At 36.4% G+C, this 16,530-nt stretch overlaps 2 protein-coding genes across 4 annotated transcripts in view; both read right to left on the reverse strand.

Moving 5' to 3' along the window:
• Positions 1 to 16,530, reverse strand: part of LOC145503133 (uncharacterized) — a 403,728-nt gene that overhangs the window by 384,836 nt on the left and 2,362 nt on the right. The window lies entirely within an intron of this gene.
• The window catches only part of LOC145503088 (protein NEDD1-like), a 52,842-nt gene that overhangs the window by 16,694 nt on the left and 19,618 nt on the right, over positions 1 to 16,530 (reverse strand). For all 3 annotated transcript variants that reach the window (XM_081482528.1, XM_081482526.1, XM_081482525.1), the window contains exons 7-13: positions 15,631 to 15,734; positions 14,140 to 14,350; positions 12,828 to 12,926; positions 9,362 to 9,735; positions 8,704 to 8,800; positions 7,425 to 7,605; positions 6,286 to 6,352 (exon numbers count right to left, since the gene is read on the reverse strand). In XM_081482528.1, the coding sequence (XP_081338654.1) occupies positions 6,286 to 6,352; positions 7,425 to 7,605; positions 8,704 to 8,800; positions 9,362 to 9,735; positions 12,828 to 12,926; positions 14,140 to 14,350; positions 15,631 to 15,734 (1,133 nt within the window). The remainder of the gene's footprint in view (positions 1 to 6,285; positions 6,353 to 7,424; positions 7,606 to 8,703; positions 8,801 to 9,361; positions 9,736 to 12,827; positions 12,927 to 14,139; positions 14,351 to 15,630; positions 15,735 to 16,530) is intronic.

Here is a 16,530-nt window from a genome sequence, read left to right on the forward strand (position 1 = left end):
CAGCAACTTACACTACTTACAGTACAGCAACTTACACTACTTACAATACAGTACAGCTACTTACACTACTTACAGTGCAGCAACTTACACTACTTACAATACAATACAGCTACTTACACTACTTACAGTACAGCTACTTACACTACTTACAATACAGTACAGCTACTTACACTACTTACAGTACAGCAACTTACACTACTTACAATACAGTACAGCTACTTACACTACTTACAGTACAGCAACTTACACTACTTACAATACAGTAGAGCTACTTACACTACTTACAGTACAGCAACTTACACTACTTACAATACAGTAGAGCTACTTACACTACCTACAATACAGTACAGCTACTTACACTACTTACGATACAATACAGCTACTTACCTACTTACAAATATATATAATACAGCTACTTGCACTACTTACAATACAATACAGCTACTTACACTACTTACGATACAATACAGCTACTTACACTACTTACAAATATATATAATACAGCTACTTACACTACTTACAACACAATACAGCTACTTACACTACTTACAAATATATATAATACAGCTACTTGCACTACTTACAATACAATACAGCTACTTACACTACTTACGATACAATACAGCTACTTACACTACTTACAAATATATATAATACAGCTACTTACACTACTTACAAATATATATAATACAGCTACTTACACTACTTACAATACAATACAGCTACTTACACTACTTACGATACAATACAGCTACTTACACTACTTACAAATATATATAATACAGCTACTTACACTACTTACAACACAATACAGCTACTTACACTACTTACAATACAATACAGCTACTTACACTACTTACGATACAATACAGCTACTTACACTACTTACAGTACAATGCAGCTAATTACACTACTTACAATACAATACAAATAGGAAATCATATGAACGCGAGTGCATTTGGTGATTTATGATGGGTACAAGTGATGTTTTAAAAGTTCTCAAAATTGCAAGAGCTGTAGGCGAGTGCAATGTGAGAACTTTCAAAACATCATAAGTGACCATAAATCACGAAATGTTTGAGCAGGTTCATCAATTTTTTTATTGTATTTTCAATAAAATTACTCAGATGCACTTCTTTGTACGTGTTACATGCTACATAAAATGCTTCAATGGTTTCCAAAATACTCACATGTTTTATTTCAACTAATCACAAAAATAATGTTGTGGCAGGCCAATCAAGCATCAAATTTTTGAGGGGTATTGGAAAAAACTCAGAAAATATCTCTAAAGCCAAAGTTTCAGTTTTTAAAAGCAGCAAAAGTCTGCAAATTTGATTAACTGATTGTGGGTATACCCAGCCAGTTTTATGAAGCTCGATTAGTTGTAAAAATTTTCGTAGAGCTCTAACTCTACAGTAGTATTTTGAATCTTTAAGTTCTGTTTCTCTCGCATATGCATACACCGTTGAGGTGTAGTGGCGTATAGTTATTGTAGCAAATATTATATTGCTTAGGGAATGTTGAGTGTTATTACCGATTGCCGTGTTTTAATAATTGTTTTCAATTTACAATTCTGTATCGAGTTTACCCTGACTATGCTCTATGCTATATGATCTTCCATCTACGGTGAACACACTACGCTCTTAAAGCTCTTACACTGCTTGTTCCACCATCTATCAGTTCAAGAATTTTTGACTACTCTCTACACTAGTTTAGAGGCTTAAAAAACCAGTAGAGTGATAAAAATATTGGGTTGCAAGTGTGAGTTTCTCGATCATCTGCGATGCTGTAATTTTTGTAATTGTAATTTATTGGCTTTCTTTATTGTCTCACATATATTTAAGTGTTATTACGGTTTACAGTATTTTAATAATCTTTTTAATGTACAATCCTGTATTGAGTTTGCCCTCTACGTTCTATGCTCTACGCTATGTTCTACCATCTACATTCTACTCTCTACATTCTACCAGCTACTCTCTTCAATCTCCACTCTACGAGCTACCATCTACCCTCTAAGCCCATCTACGCTCTACTTTCTACCAGCTGCTCTCTTTGATCTATGCTCTGCACTCTACGATCTACCATCTATCCTCTAAGCCCATCTACGGTCTACTCCTTACGTTCCACCAGCTACTCTCTTTGATCTACACTCTACAATCTTACCATCTACCATCTACCCTCTAAGCCCACCTACGCTCTACTCTCTACGTTCTACCAGCTTCTCTCTTTACTCTACGATCTACGCTCTACGAACTACCATCTACCCTTTAAGCCCATCTATGGTCTACTCTCTACGTTCTACCAGCTACTCTCTCTGATCTATGCTCTACACTCTACTATCTACCCTCTAAGCCCATCTGCTTGGAATGTTATTGGAATTTTTTAATTTTTTTTTCAATTTTTTTGATGAAGACTAGTGAGCAGCACAAAGAAGACCGCTTGCAGTTGTAAGCTTTTTTGTTTATTTCCAACATGTCTTGTCTCTATCTGAGACTTCTTCAGGGAATGATTTAAGCATGCCTAAGTTTAACTTCCCATGGAAGTGAATAACTGCTGAAACATGCCGTAAACGGACGTTACAAGAAACGCCTTAATGCACATGTTATTGTGTGCTGTTATATTTTGGGGGCCACAAGATTAGCGCTAACCATATGGCCCCCACAACATAATAAAGTTTATTAATGATCCTCTTTCGAGGCCTGGTCTGAGCTTCCACTAACGATACTACATTTAGGAAATAACACACTGGCTGTGGGTAAAATTTGGGTGGCAGGGAAGGATGACTGGGGAGTAGGGGCCCAGGAAGGGGGCCCTCCTGGGGGAGTACAGATCGGGTGGTACCGGGGGTAGCCACCCTGGAATAAAAGTTCCAGACCTGCCTCCAGGGGTGAGGCCCATATCCCACAACGAAAAAAATAAGAAAAAGAAAAATCAGTAGCGAAGGATCGGCACAAACGAGAAGACTGAATACAACGAGGAGTGTGTGCTTGACTAGAGGTCAGGGACATGAGGTGGACACGTGAGAGACATGACTGGAACCATTGATACACTGTCTTTTACAGATGTAGATAACAGTGGCTTTACTTAGGAAATGAAAGGTTTGTTGTGATATCCAAAGGGGGTGATTGTTTTCAACTGGGAATCCCTGATGGACTTTGAGATCAGGAATTGGTGGCACGTTACCTATGTTACTGGGATTTACTTATGAGCGTGACACGAGGTTCATAGTGTTACATGTCTCTGAAATAAAGTGTTACAATGCAGAATGTGTGTGCCTGTCTTTGAGATATTGTCTCTCAGGTCTCATTAACATCAGTTTATGGATGCCATAAACTTAAACAAAAAAATTAAAAAAAGATTAAAAAATTAAAACATTAAAAAAAGACATCCCTCGAGCAACAAGAGGGCCTTTATTAGAGGCAAGCTTATGTGCTATACTAGAAATAGCACCACGTTTAAAGCCTTCAGTGAAAAGCGAGAAATTCTGGAAGCACCTCCGGATTCGCGGTTACCCAGTTGGGTTTTTACTTCCTTTATTCAGGGAGATTAAATGCAGTAACAGTACTAAATGGCTTTCGCTAAAACGTAAATCACACAATGGTAAAATTGTAGTCTTTAAATCTACATCTAACTGTAGTCACGCTAGCTGATGTGAAGGGCATTTTGTTATAGTGTACTCAAAAAGTGCAAATACTTAGGCCATGTGACTTTGAACACTTAGTGGATGTTTTGCGACCACATGGAGATGTTGTTTACTAGTTTTTAGGGTCGTAATTTGTCATAGAGATTGCTGTTCAGTTCAAGTTTGAATAAATGGTTCAACTCAGAACCACTAACATCACGCTGGTTATCCAGAGACAATTACCAGACTTAGACTGTGTTGTCAGTTATAAATCTACTACTACTTTAGCACATCTTTGTACATGTAAATAGTATGTTTTGTGGGGGCCATACAATTAGCGGTAATCGTATGGCCCCCAAAATATAACAACACGCAATAACATATGTATTAAGGCATTTCTTGTAACATCCGTTTACAGCATGTTTCAGCAGTTATTCACCTCCATGGGAAGTTAAACTTAGGCACGCTAATGTGCTATATATGCTGTTCAGTGTTAGTTGTAATCATTCCCTGAAGAAGTCTCAGACAAAAGAAACGCCTCAGAAATCAACAAAAAAGCTTACAACTACAAGAAGTCTTAAAAAATTAACAAAATTTTAAAAAAATTGAAAAATTTCTAAAACCCTCGGAGCAGATGGGCATAGAGGGTAGATCGTAGAGCGTAGATCGAAGAGAGTAGCTGGTAGAATGTAGGGAGTAGAGCATAGATGGGTTTAGAGGGTAGATGGTAGAGCGTAGAGTGAGTAGTTGGTAGAACACAGAGAGTAAAGCGTAGATGGGCTTAGAGGGTAGATGGTAGATCATAGAGCATAGAGTGAGCAGCTGGTAGAACATACTGTAGAGAGTAGAGCATAGATGGGCTTAGAGGGTAGAGAGTAGATTGTAGAGAATAGAGCGTAGTTGAAGAGAGTAGCTGGTAGAACGTACAGCGTAGATGGACTTAGAGGGCAGATGGTAGATCGTAGAGTGTAGAGCATAGACTGAAGAGAGTAGCTGGTAGAACAAAGAGAGTAGAAGGTAGACGGTAGAACAAAAAGCATAGAGCATAGAGGGTAAACGCAGTACAGAATTGTACATTAAAAAGATTATTAAAATACTGTAAACCATAATAACACTAAAGAATCCCCATTCGCTTTAATATTTGCTACAATAACTCTAAGCCTTTACACCCATACATAGAACCATGAAGTGTAGAGCGTAGATGGTAGAGGGTAAATCAAACAAATACAGAATTTTAAATTGAATACAATTAAAACACTGTAAACTGTAACAGCACTTTAATATATGTGAGATATATGCAAGGAATATGCTACAAATTAAAATCAAATGTTACAAAATAGGCAGGTAACCATAGTAACAATACACAACTACGGTAAAAGCTATGAAGTAGGAGGTAATGTATCTTTCCAACACGTGGGGGAAACTGATGACAAAAAAGTAGAGTTGTAGAGCTCTATGAAAATTTCTATGCCAAATCGAGCTTCATAAAACAGGCACCAGTTGATTGTGGGTATATGGAAAAAGCTAACAGAAAGTGTTGTGATCAATTTAGCCATCACGAATACCATCCAGAAATGTGAGTCAATAGAGACCATGAAAAGCAGACTCCTTCAAGCCAGGCCTCTTACATCCACCACACTGACTATGAACACATGCTAACCATAATTCTACACCTAAAATTGCTCTGAACAGTCTTCCAAATTTGTTATAACAACTTATGTGCACCTTTATCAACTGCAAGTTGATAAACATTAATATTCAAGAAAAGATACAACAAAAAAGCCAATGCAAGAGCCAACGTTTGAAAAAAGAACAGTCAAAAGTCCTTCAACATTTTATTGAAAACCTCACAGAAGAACCTGAAAAGTTTATTTCTCCTGAAAGTAAAAGCTGACTAAAATTGTTTCTCAATTGCTATTTCCTCCTCTGTTTAACAATGATTAACTGAGGTGCAGACAGCATTCTACAAAGCCCGATTGCAGTGTGATTGTGTTGTAATAATATCTGTCACTGAGTTAATTAAAAAATGTATTTTTGCCATTGCTTGCTTTATAATTGAGTCATCCACACTGTGTGTACAATCATTGTAGTCACTAAACAGTACAGAACTGTCTTGTCTCCAATGCGGAGCTGGCGGGTTGATTGAAAATAATTTCTGTCACCAGGTTCAAAGTTTCAGATATAATTTGTTGCTGAGTTCATTGGACCAAACTTTGAAATCCAAATTTGGATGTTTCTAAATCAGCAGCCAACCTAAATTGTCTATTCCAGTGGATAAAAATGGTCACATTGCTTGAACATGACTGGAGAGATCAATAACAAACTCAGATTTCTTGTCTGAAATGGTGCTGTGTTAAAAACTCTCAGCTGGTCCTGGTTGAAGGTGTTTACTAACAATATAGTTATTTCCTTGTGTACCGCCATTTCAAAATTCCCTGATCACCATAGGAAGGCACCATAAGGACGCAAAAGGAAGAGTATTCCTACTATTTTCAAGACTTCTAAAAATACATTAGCCTGGAATTGACATATCACAACCGATGTCCTATGTTAACCTCTCTGTTCCCTCATTTTCTCAGGTGGACAGACGTTGGAATTTAGTCACTGATGTAGGTGTGACCCATAATACAATAATTAATAATACAGTGCATATTACCACTCACTTGTTGAATTTGAAACTGTCTAAGCATTTCAACCTGCACATTCACAATATCTCTGTGTAAAGCCATCCTGAAAGAAAAAGGTTGTTTCATTAAGTACAATACTATCAGACCAGACACTATTTTTTTTTTTACGTAGGCAGAGAAACAAAAGAACTAGGGATGGAGTTTTGTGGCAATCTACAACACATTTATTTAACCCTGATGAATTTGCCATAATACAATAGCTTTCACCTACACTTGATGAAGATCATGAACGTGTATGTAACAATGTTTTGTTACAGACAGAAGGAGCCTGAGGTTTCAGGGCAACTATTTCTCCTAGTGGTAAACAGGTAAATTACCCCAAGAGTTAAAAAACAATAAAGGACAGAATAGTATGACTCTATACTCTTCAAATGTTTATTTAGAAAGTGTAATTTCCCGCATTTGTTGATGCTGCCATATTTCTGAGCTAGCTAGCCAGGGACATAGAATGTTTTCAGTCTCCAATGTTTAGTTTTCTATAATGGTGGTGAGGACTCTAAACCATAGTAACTGGGAAAACTGCTTGGAATTCGATCCTAAGGGACAGCTCTGATAACTATACACTACATAACTTGTGACCAGTTAATCAGCTGTAAGTGTATGCTGCAGGTCGTCATAGATTTGTGTTTAAGAGATGCCTCGAAGTCTTCGCATGAAGCCATTCATGATCAATGAAAATGAGTTTGGCCTTCACATGCATTTCAAACAAAGTAAACTCATTTTCATTACCATGAAATATTTGTCCAAAGACTTATTTTGAAAAGAAGGGAATAGGTAACCCATCAATAACCTAGTACACAAACATGATCGGTGACTGTATCCTTGCAGACAAATACACAAGTGAGTTCAGTCCCTTTATTTCAAGAAAATGTCTACAGCATTACAGTATTTTGTATTAACTAAGCTTGTAAGCAATAACTCTTGCATGTTTTTGCAGACTTGGTTCATATTTGAGAATTTTCGAATGTTGAGTAAAATTGCTACTCATTGCCATTTCCCTTCTATTATCGTCTTCATGACAGGCTGAAAAGGGATATCCTGTAAATGAGTTTTTAATCTACATTGGAAGTATTTCTCACTGTATTAATATCACACAGTTTTGTCCCCAGTCATACCTGAACTCATCCAGTGATTCATCAATCAAATTCTTAATGAACTGTACTTGAAATGGTAATAATCCCGCATTACTGGCAGTGCTTGCAGCCTCATCAGCCACAGGAGTTGTTGCCACCCCAACAGCAACACTAGGTAAAGGATCTACACTGTGTTTTGCACTATCAAATATAGAACTTTGATCTAGTGAAAGTAATGAAAAATTAGAAAACAATCTTAAATTTTTTAATCTCTCACTATCTTGTATTTGCCTACATGTACAGTTCTTGGCTTCTGCAAGCTGTGGAGAGCTCTTAAGGCAAGCCTAAAACTTTCAAGGTATTTCTAGGCAAACTGGAGATGCCATTGTAGAAGCAGAAAACTGGAATCATACAGGGTTCTTTGACAGATCAAAAGAAAACAAGATAGTGGATTACTGGGAAATGTTTAAAATTTAAACTACCATTGAATAAATCTTTGCAATGTGACAAACTCAGCCTTGAAGGAGAGTTTGACAGCAAATTCACTACATACTAGAAGCTTTTATTGACTCCAATTTCCGTGTCCAGTTCAAGTTCTAAGTTGAATCCTTCCTTTCCATTTTTTAATGGTAATACTCTGTTTTGTCGTCAGCCTTACCAGTATTCACTGATTAAAATCTGGTCTTAAATTTACCCACTCCTTACTCTTGCTACCATGTAGGTAACTACATGTAAACTGAAAATTCTGAAAACTATTTATTTACTAATCATAAATTCTTAAGCATCCTGAAGGAAAATATTAATTTTCATTTTGAACAATATGGAAGGGGAGCTTAAAGAGGAAAAGGGTATAACAGAGAGAGGGAGGTTTTTAATTTAAAGTGGAATACTACATGTAGTTTAGGATTGAGTTCACTTTTAGTAGAAGTACTAGTTAACAATATGTCCCCATAGTTCAAAAATATTGTAACATATAAATTTGTGCCCACTAGATAAATACATCAACAATGCTTTTTAACTAGTGAGTAGACCAGGGAATAAAACAGGGGCCTAATTAGAGCGGGAAGCATGTGAAATTTGAATTTGAATTTTGATGGAAGGTTAGAATCTTAAGAGAAAAAAGTGGAATATGGATAGGTTGAAATTCTGCCAAATTTAGCAGAATGAACTGTAGTGGCAGTTAATTCTGCCATTAAAATTTGGCAAACCTAAACTGGTTCATAGCTTTTCTGTTTGAAGAGGAGGCTACAAAGTGCTGGTTTTACATAGGGGGCACTTATTGTATATGATCATGCTATACTGTGTAAATTTAGTCGTTAACCTGTTTCTCCTGTAGTGACAGCTGCCTTAGTCTGACTCACAGGCTCATCAGGTGTTCCTGTGTTACCACCTGCTGGCTTTCGGGCCTGGGATGGAGACTAAATAGAATGTCCTACTGGTTAAGAGTTGTCGTATTGTTAACATCAAGAACAGTGACCCATACAATGCTTATGTGAGTGTCCATGGACATATATATATATATATATGTACATGTACATCAAACAAATTTGTGCTTGTCATTGTCACAGTATAAGACAAGTGTAATACGTTGTAAGAGAGAGTCTCTTCTCTTTCTGCTTGGAGAAAGAAAAGGAGGAAGAGAGACTAGAATTGCCTGATGAAATGACTTGGATGGTACATGTAACATTTCTAAACTTTTGCAAAGAGTTCAATAAATTGGAAATATGTAAAATCAGATTTAAACCTCTGAAAGCAAATTTGTCTTGTTGATCACAGCACCAAAAGGGAGAAAGCAAATTCACAGAGAAGTATTTTAATTGAGGTAAATGGAATTATTCAACACTCAAGAAATCCTGCTAGTACTGTAAGTCTTTGTAAGTTGACAGACTCCTACCATTGCTAAATTTACAGAGTTACAATATATACATATTCTGTGGTTAGTTTGTACTATAGTTAATAACGTCAGTGAACACACATACCTGTTGTGCCAGCCTTATGGTGCTGTTCTTGACAGATCCAGGTGGTGACTCTCCTGATGTTTGTCTTTCATCTCCTTCTAAATGTACTCTCCCAGTAACACCAGGTGAGGTGTCAGCAAAGGATCTGGTACTAGAGTCTGGTACCAGATCTTGTGCATTGTTCAGGTCTTTGGAAGAACTGGCAGCAGATAATCTGACATTTTGAGGGGCTGTGGGTGTTGCTGCAGCTGTTGTGACTACTCCTAGTGTCCTTGGTGAATTTCTTCCTAACTGTACACTGCTATTTTCTGTGCCAGTCACTCCATCACCATGATGCAACTGACTGCTAGTTGTTGCAGGCAAGTTTCTTCCAACTGGAGAGAATATTCCTAATCCTTAAAATAATGGAAAAAAGTTAATTTATTGTAAATGATACTCTTGGATAGAGAATATTCAAGTTCAACAAGTCATCCAAAGAAACTGAAGTAAACTATGGCATTGTCACAAAACAAATTCTATATAAAACAACAGGCTGCATTTTTACATGGTAATTGTGCAATTCACAGATGAATAAACAAATGAGTGGCTTCAGAGACTAGAAAAAATACATGTACATGTGCATCACTTTGAAAAAAATGTAAAACTGAAGTAGACTCAATCAACCTGATGCTATTCCATCTCAATTATTGTTTTTACAGATTGTAATTTCACATCAAGTATAACTGTTGAAATGCAATTCAAATCTTGATTATTTTACACCAAATGGGACATTTTATCCTTAAGAGTAAATTGACCATACACGTTGTTGAGGTGAAATAGCATGTGTTAGGTCTATTTCTCTGAAGAAATGACTTTTTTTAACACACAACCTTTGCTCTAAGAACAATAAAATTAGGGGGTATTTGAAACTGTTTGCCCCAGCAGCTTTTAAGAATGAGGAATGCACAGGTATACATAATATATTTGCTGCAGAGGCTTTGAGAATGAGTTCTTGAGTTTTCTTGTCTGGAGCTACAGAGAGAATGCACATTTCCCTAAAAACGTATCAATTGTCCACACACAATAATATTATTGATCACGGTATGCATAGCATGGGTTCTGTTTGTTTCGTAGGGTTTTTTAAGCAGGTTCTTCTGGAGCTTAGTTTACACACACCTTTGAGTTTTGAATGTGCACATAGTTTTACTTGTTTCCATGAGAGTTTCTGGATTAAAACATATCAATTGGCTGCACATGCTTATAGAATGAGGTATACATTTCATATTACCAGTATGTCCTTTTTCTGTTTTGTATGTGTGAGTAGTTTTGTTCCCATGAATGTTTTGCTTAAAATATATCACTTTTCTGCACACCCTAATAGAATGAGGCATGCATTCTTGGCATCCATAGTTTTATTTGTTTCCAAGAGTGTTTTTGCTTACTGCTCACACATTATCTGAAATGCATAGCTTGTCTGCACATGCTTGTAGAGTGGTGTATAATGCTTTGAAACTATGCATGCTTTGTTTGCATGCATAGTTTTAGTCTGGACATGTGCTTCATATAAAATTTCCAGAAGGAACAAGCTGTGCCCACTTGTGTCATCTGTGACAACTTGATGACGTTTCCTACCCCATTTTTTCACAGTCAAGTCAACTTCTTGAAAGAAAGGGCTGTTTCCACTCTTGTTGAATCGTCACAGCTAGTCAACATTTCCCATTATTAGACTTCCTGTGTGTTTAGTCAGACTATCTGTAGGTTATGTCAACTTCTCGTAAGGATACCTCCATGAATTTTACGGCATGACTCCTGTCAAGAACAACTTTGAGTGGTGCTTTAAGACTGTCATTTGTGGCTACAGTTACTGTTATGTGTATTTGGGAAATACATAATTTCCTCTAAAAATTCTTTAAGGGTCTCAAAACTTGAAACTCCAAAGCTCATATATCATAATGTAACTTAAAACTTGAAAAAAAAAGCTTCAAAAATCAGTTCTCCATTCTCAAAAGCACTGAGCACTAAGAATTAAGTTTTGACTTCAGACTGACAACTTCCATTTGACCAGTACTAGGCAAACATTAAAAAACAAATAATAGAACAATATATACCAGAGTATTGTCTGAAATATATGTTGGATGATCTCCCTCTACTCATCTTCTTTGCTAATAATTACTGCCAAAATTTTATCACGCCAAGTGTAGAACACACCTTTTTCACATTTTTGTTGAGTCTACACTGTAACTCTACATGACATATGCCAACAACTGAGTGAAGCCAACATGATATCCCTTATATTTATAGCAACACAAAATAAAAGTTGAGTAAATTTCAACCAAATGTTTTAATTCTATTCAATAAAGTGTTTCTAAGGTAGTTTTTATAATAATGGATAGAGCTACATTTGATTGGTTTCTTTAAAACAATCATATTAAACTCTTTGTCTTAATTTCAACTATTCATAATTCAAATGATTTTTAACCCCCATGAAGTATCCACAAATAACTTAATTCCATAAAGCATTACATGGCAATAACACCACAAATAAACTTCATACAATAACATTTATTTGTAGGTCAAATTTAATATGACTATTATAAATAATCAATATGTTGAACAACGTTTTCGAGGTTCTTGTAATTACACTGCACAAATTCAAATAAAGTGGTCAAGGCAAGTATACTGAAATGTCAAAAACTAAAAACATAATGGTCACCTGTGACCACTGAAAAAAAAAACACTACAGGCACCTGTGACCACTGAGATGCATGCATGCATGTAATATCAAGAGAACAAAACAACTACCCTAACTGACTTTAAGTTCCCAAGTCAGTAAAATCCACCAAAGAACCATAAGATTTTTTTCTTGTTATAGTTGATTAGGTGTTATACTTCCTTAAGTACAACCTCCTTGAAGTTATGACAAAATGAAAAGTTATGTAAAAATTGCCAACTAATAATTGAGACAGAAATGATCAATTGCCTTATTCCCGCTGACTGCATAAACATAATTGTCAGTTCTGCCCTTAACTTGAACCTTCCAAACAACTAGAATTAAAATGCTAAATGTATCTGTGGTTCATACAGTTGTAATACCACAAAATAAAACAACAATTTTATTCCTATACAATATCTACATGAACGTCTTTACAACAGATTTTCTTTTTTTAACATCTCAAAAAAGTCCTTGTAAAATTGCAACTGCAAGTTATTGCAGCTGTACCTGATAATTTTAAGAGATTTACAAAACAAGTCAATGACAAGACAAAATTACATCTGCTTTAAGTATCAAAAGGAAAGGTTAGCCATAAACTGACAAACTTTGCACTGAGGCCAGAGTTGTGCCATGCAGATCAAGTTGGAAGTGTTAAATCTGATGGCTGTGTCACCAACAGACAATGCACGCTTATTTTGATAACCAGAGGAACCCTATGACTTGACAATCATTGGCAACCTTTCTTTGTTACAGTATAATGTTGATAATCATATAAATGAAGTGATATTTTTTTACCATCTGGTGGGTTGTTTTCCTTGAAGTTCTTAGAGAGAGACACTTCATCTGAACCAGGTACGGTAGTTTCCTTGTTGTCAACTACTACAGAAGTTTTATCTAGAGAAATAAACATTAATCAATCTTCTATATCTAGAACCTGAGTGACAAGACAATGCAACCAGATTAATGACACAAGTCACTTAAGGTCATTCCTCACATTTGCATCGCGCATCCTTGCTGCGCATAATTTATGGCGTCATTAGCGCACGCTCATGCACGCGCATATTGAAAACATGGCGGATTTGCCTTGATATTGAGCTCTGTCAGTTGAAAAATGGTTCTACCTCACCAACAACCACGGGCACCCCAATTTCTTTTCCAGTCATTGTAATCAACTAATCATAAGCTTTGCATGAGAAAAGACTGATCTAATTTCTATTGCTGAAAATTGAATAAATAAGAAATATAGCAGATACAATGTGGTCTTTTCTATTTTGCAGTCGGTAACCACGTCAAGAAATTTGGTTCAAATTTTTAATCAAGGATTTAGCTTTCTGTCTGAATCAAACTTAAAATGTTTATTTGAATGGGGCATTTTCAATGCCTCACTGCTCCTTAATGAGCATGGGCACCCCCCTTTTTTATTTCAAAATTGAAGTTGTCATATGACTAATATTCAGTGGACAAAGTTTGAACAAAAATCTATTGTCACTTTTATTTCGGAGGAATTACCTTAAGACAATTTGCACTAGTTTGCTTGCATAACATCACCTTGACAGAAACGGTACTTCCACAACATAAATGGGGAAAAGAATTTTTTCTTAGAATTCTTAAAGGTTCAAATTTCCTTTTTTTTTACCATTTTTCTTTTGAATCTACACATTGCTTAAAGGACTTCTGAGAAAATATTTTGTGATTTGAACAAATGATTTTGCAGGTAAAAATAATTTTCTAAACCTGTCAAATTTTCCACCATTTTGGTTAACCATTCACCATAGTCTTCTCTTCTTCTCTTGATGTACATGAAGGAGCAGGTAACTTAAGAGTAGCAGGGTTGTCATAAAGTTTTGATGTAGGCAGCTTTCTTGTTGGAGTAGGTGCCTGATTTTGCCATGTCTAGTGCAAAGTGCATCATTGGAATGGTTTAGGGGGCTGCCATCTGCTAAACCACTAATTAGTGGATAAGTGGGTTACACAGTGTTTTGTAATACAAATTATTTTTGAAGAGCATCTGCATTCCTCTAAATAAAGCACACACCACCTGGGGTCTTAATATAATACTAATAACATAATACTAATAATTAAAAAAAAAAAACATTGCAAAACGTACTTTCCCTCAAAGGTGAGAAAATATCTTCCTGGTCATTTCCATTTTGTTGTGTTAAAGGTGTGTGAACACCATGATCTTGTTCTTTTGGCTGGCCAGTTGGTGTGGAGGGTTTGTCAGTTGTTACTGCAGACTGTTCTGTTGGCAGCTGTGCTGTTGGCTTTATGTTTGACACTGCAGGCTTCGAACTCTTATTGTTTGCTAAACTATTAACCTACAGGAAAACAGAACTTACATTACTATGTTTGTACACAAGCTACAAGTGAAAAGGGTGTCTATAAGTGTCTCACAAAGTCCTGGGCACTGGCCACACTGAGTAGTATTTCAGTGGACAATAATAATTGCGGAGCTCCGGCAGCCCAAAGGGCCACCAAGTGGAGCCCCATACTCATCTAAGAAAGAAAAGGAAACCCATGAGTTGATTTTCTCATGGTTATCGTGGCTAGAGGTATTGCTCGTGGGCATGTACGCACAATGGCGACGGTGATGACGGCAAACGACGGCAATGATGGAGTTGCGCAACATGGCAGCGATACTCCAAATAATAGTTTGACGGACACACAGCCTTGGTTTACCGTGTACCTCTTTGATACTGGACAGCCATGTTATAATCATTGACACCTGTCAAAACAAGGTATCCACTGACCAGTATCACGTGACCATATCATGAGCTCAAGTTTACAGCTCATTAAGGTCACGTTTTTTTGAAGTTGACCACTGAGCATGTGCTGGTTTTCAATTGGATCGCGGGCTCATGTTAGGTTAACTTGTTGAAAACAGGGCAGGATTGTTCGGAAGCCAGTTAACGCTAACCCAGGATTAAAAGTTAACCGAATTATAACTTTTTCTTCTATACAAATGTTTTTTGCTGCTTTGTTTTGTGTATATGGTGATTATTAAAACTCAAAACAGAAAGCCAACCAATATACAGAAAACCTCACCGCAAAGTTACAAAACTCAAATCAAAATTCTACCTTTTCCTGGGTTAGCTTAATCGGGCTCTGAACAACCCAGCCCAGGAGCTATGCTTTCAGGCTGGACTAAATCTATATACTAAGATGAGCAGCAAGTATTAGGCTGAAATGGCAAATCACACTTTAAAGGGATTGCTGAAGAAGAATGAAGACCCATTCTTTGTCCTTCTCAATAATATTACAGGTCCACTTCTTTGCAAATGGTCTGTCACCAGGTGAGCTGCTTATAAAGTGGACATAAAAGAAAGAAGAGCTCAATCTATAGATCCAACCAACTATCAAACTTCAACCACCAGCATCAAACGCATGAACTTCCAACACTGAACCCTTGGCTAGTAAAGTCATACTTGAGCCAGGCCAGGGTTCTTGTACTGTGTTATTGGGCAAAATAGTTTACTATGATAAATGGGTAGTGAGGAATTAAAGGCAATCTGACAGATTATAGCTAGTCGGTTACATGTGTTCCAAGGAACCCATCCTGGGAGAATCTGAAAAAAGACAAGACAAGTTTTCTCATTACCTTAGTTGATGACTGGAATGAAAGTGATTGAACAGATGTCTTGTGTGCCAATCTTGTATTAACAGGACTAGAACCACTACGCAGATCATAGATGTAGATTTTGCCTGTAGAAACCAAGACAAATGTCAAATGCATGAGACACAGACCAACCTATTTTTGCTAACAGCTCTACAAAATCAAATGAGATTCTGAAAGGATTTAATTGTAAATTAAACCACATTTTGTGTCAGCTGGTCATGTAATCAGACTACCACTTTGTAGTCGTCAAGTACGCATATTTGTGGTCAATAGGTTACTACTGGATGCAAAAATCAGATTGTTAACTTAATTTTATCTCGATAAGGTACACTCACAGTATCCTATACTATTAAATTTCCCTCCTCATTAATTAAAATACAAGTTTTTAGAGGTCTAAATTGAGAGAAATAACTGTAATGAACACATATTCACCAAAAAGGTCACTGGGATTCTAAAATTGATAAAGTGATAGGCCACCCCAGTACATTACATGTAAGTTGTCTAATAATGGTGGTTTATAACCATGAAAGGAGAATGCTAACAAAAGTACAGAGTAAAAGTTATGACAAGTGTTGTGTAGACATAAACCTTTAGAGAGCATAAACTTTAAAAGTAATAGAGGCATTCTCAATATAATTTGACTTCAACTTGAAAAAACATTATGGTTATTCAAAGAGTTAAAATGTCTCACACTTGTAATTAAGGTTCTCTTATCAGTTTCAATCATGGCAATGTAACCAGACAAATAGTCTGTAACTTAAATCAGAAGTTTCCGATTAATAAAATTACAATAACCTATAGAGGGTATAGGCATATATTTCCTTCAGAGGACAGTTGGAACATTATTGTAACAACTGAAAATATAGAGTGTGAGGATAACCA

Source organism: Orbicella franksi, chromosome 11, assembly GCF_964199315.1.
Source record: "Orbicella franksi chromosome 11, jaOrbFran1.1, whole genome shotgun sequence".
Classification (NCBI taxonomy): Eukaryota; Metazoa; Cnidaria; class Anthozoa; order Scleractinia; family Merulinidae; genus Orbicella; species Orbicella franksi.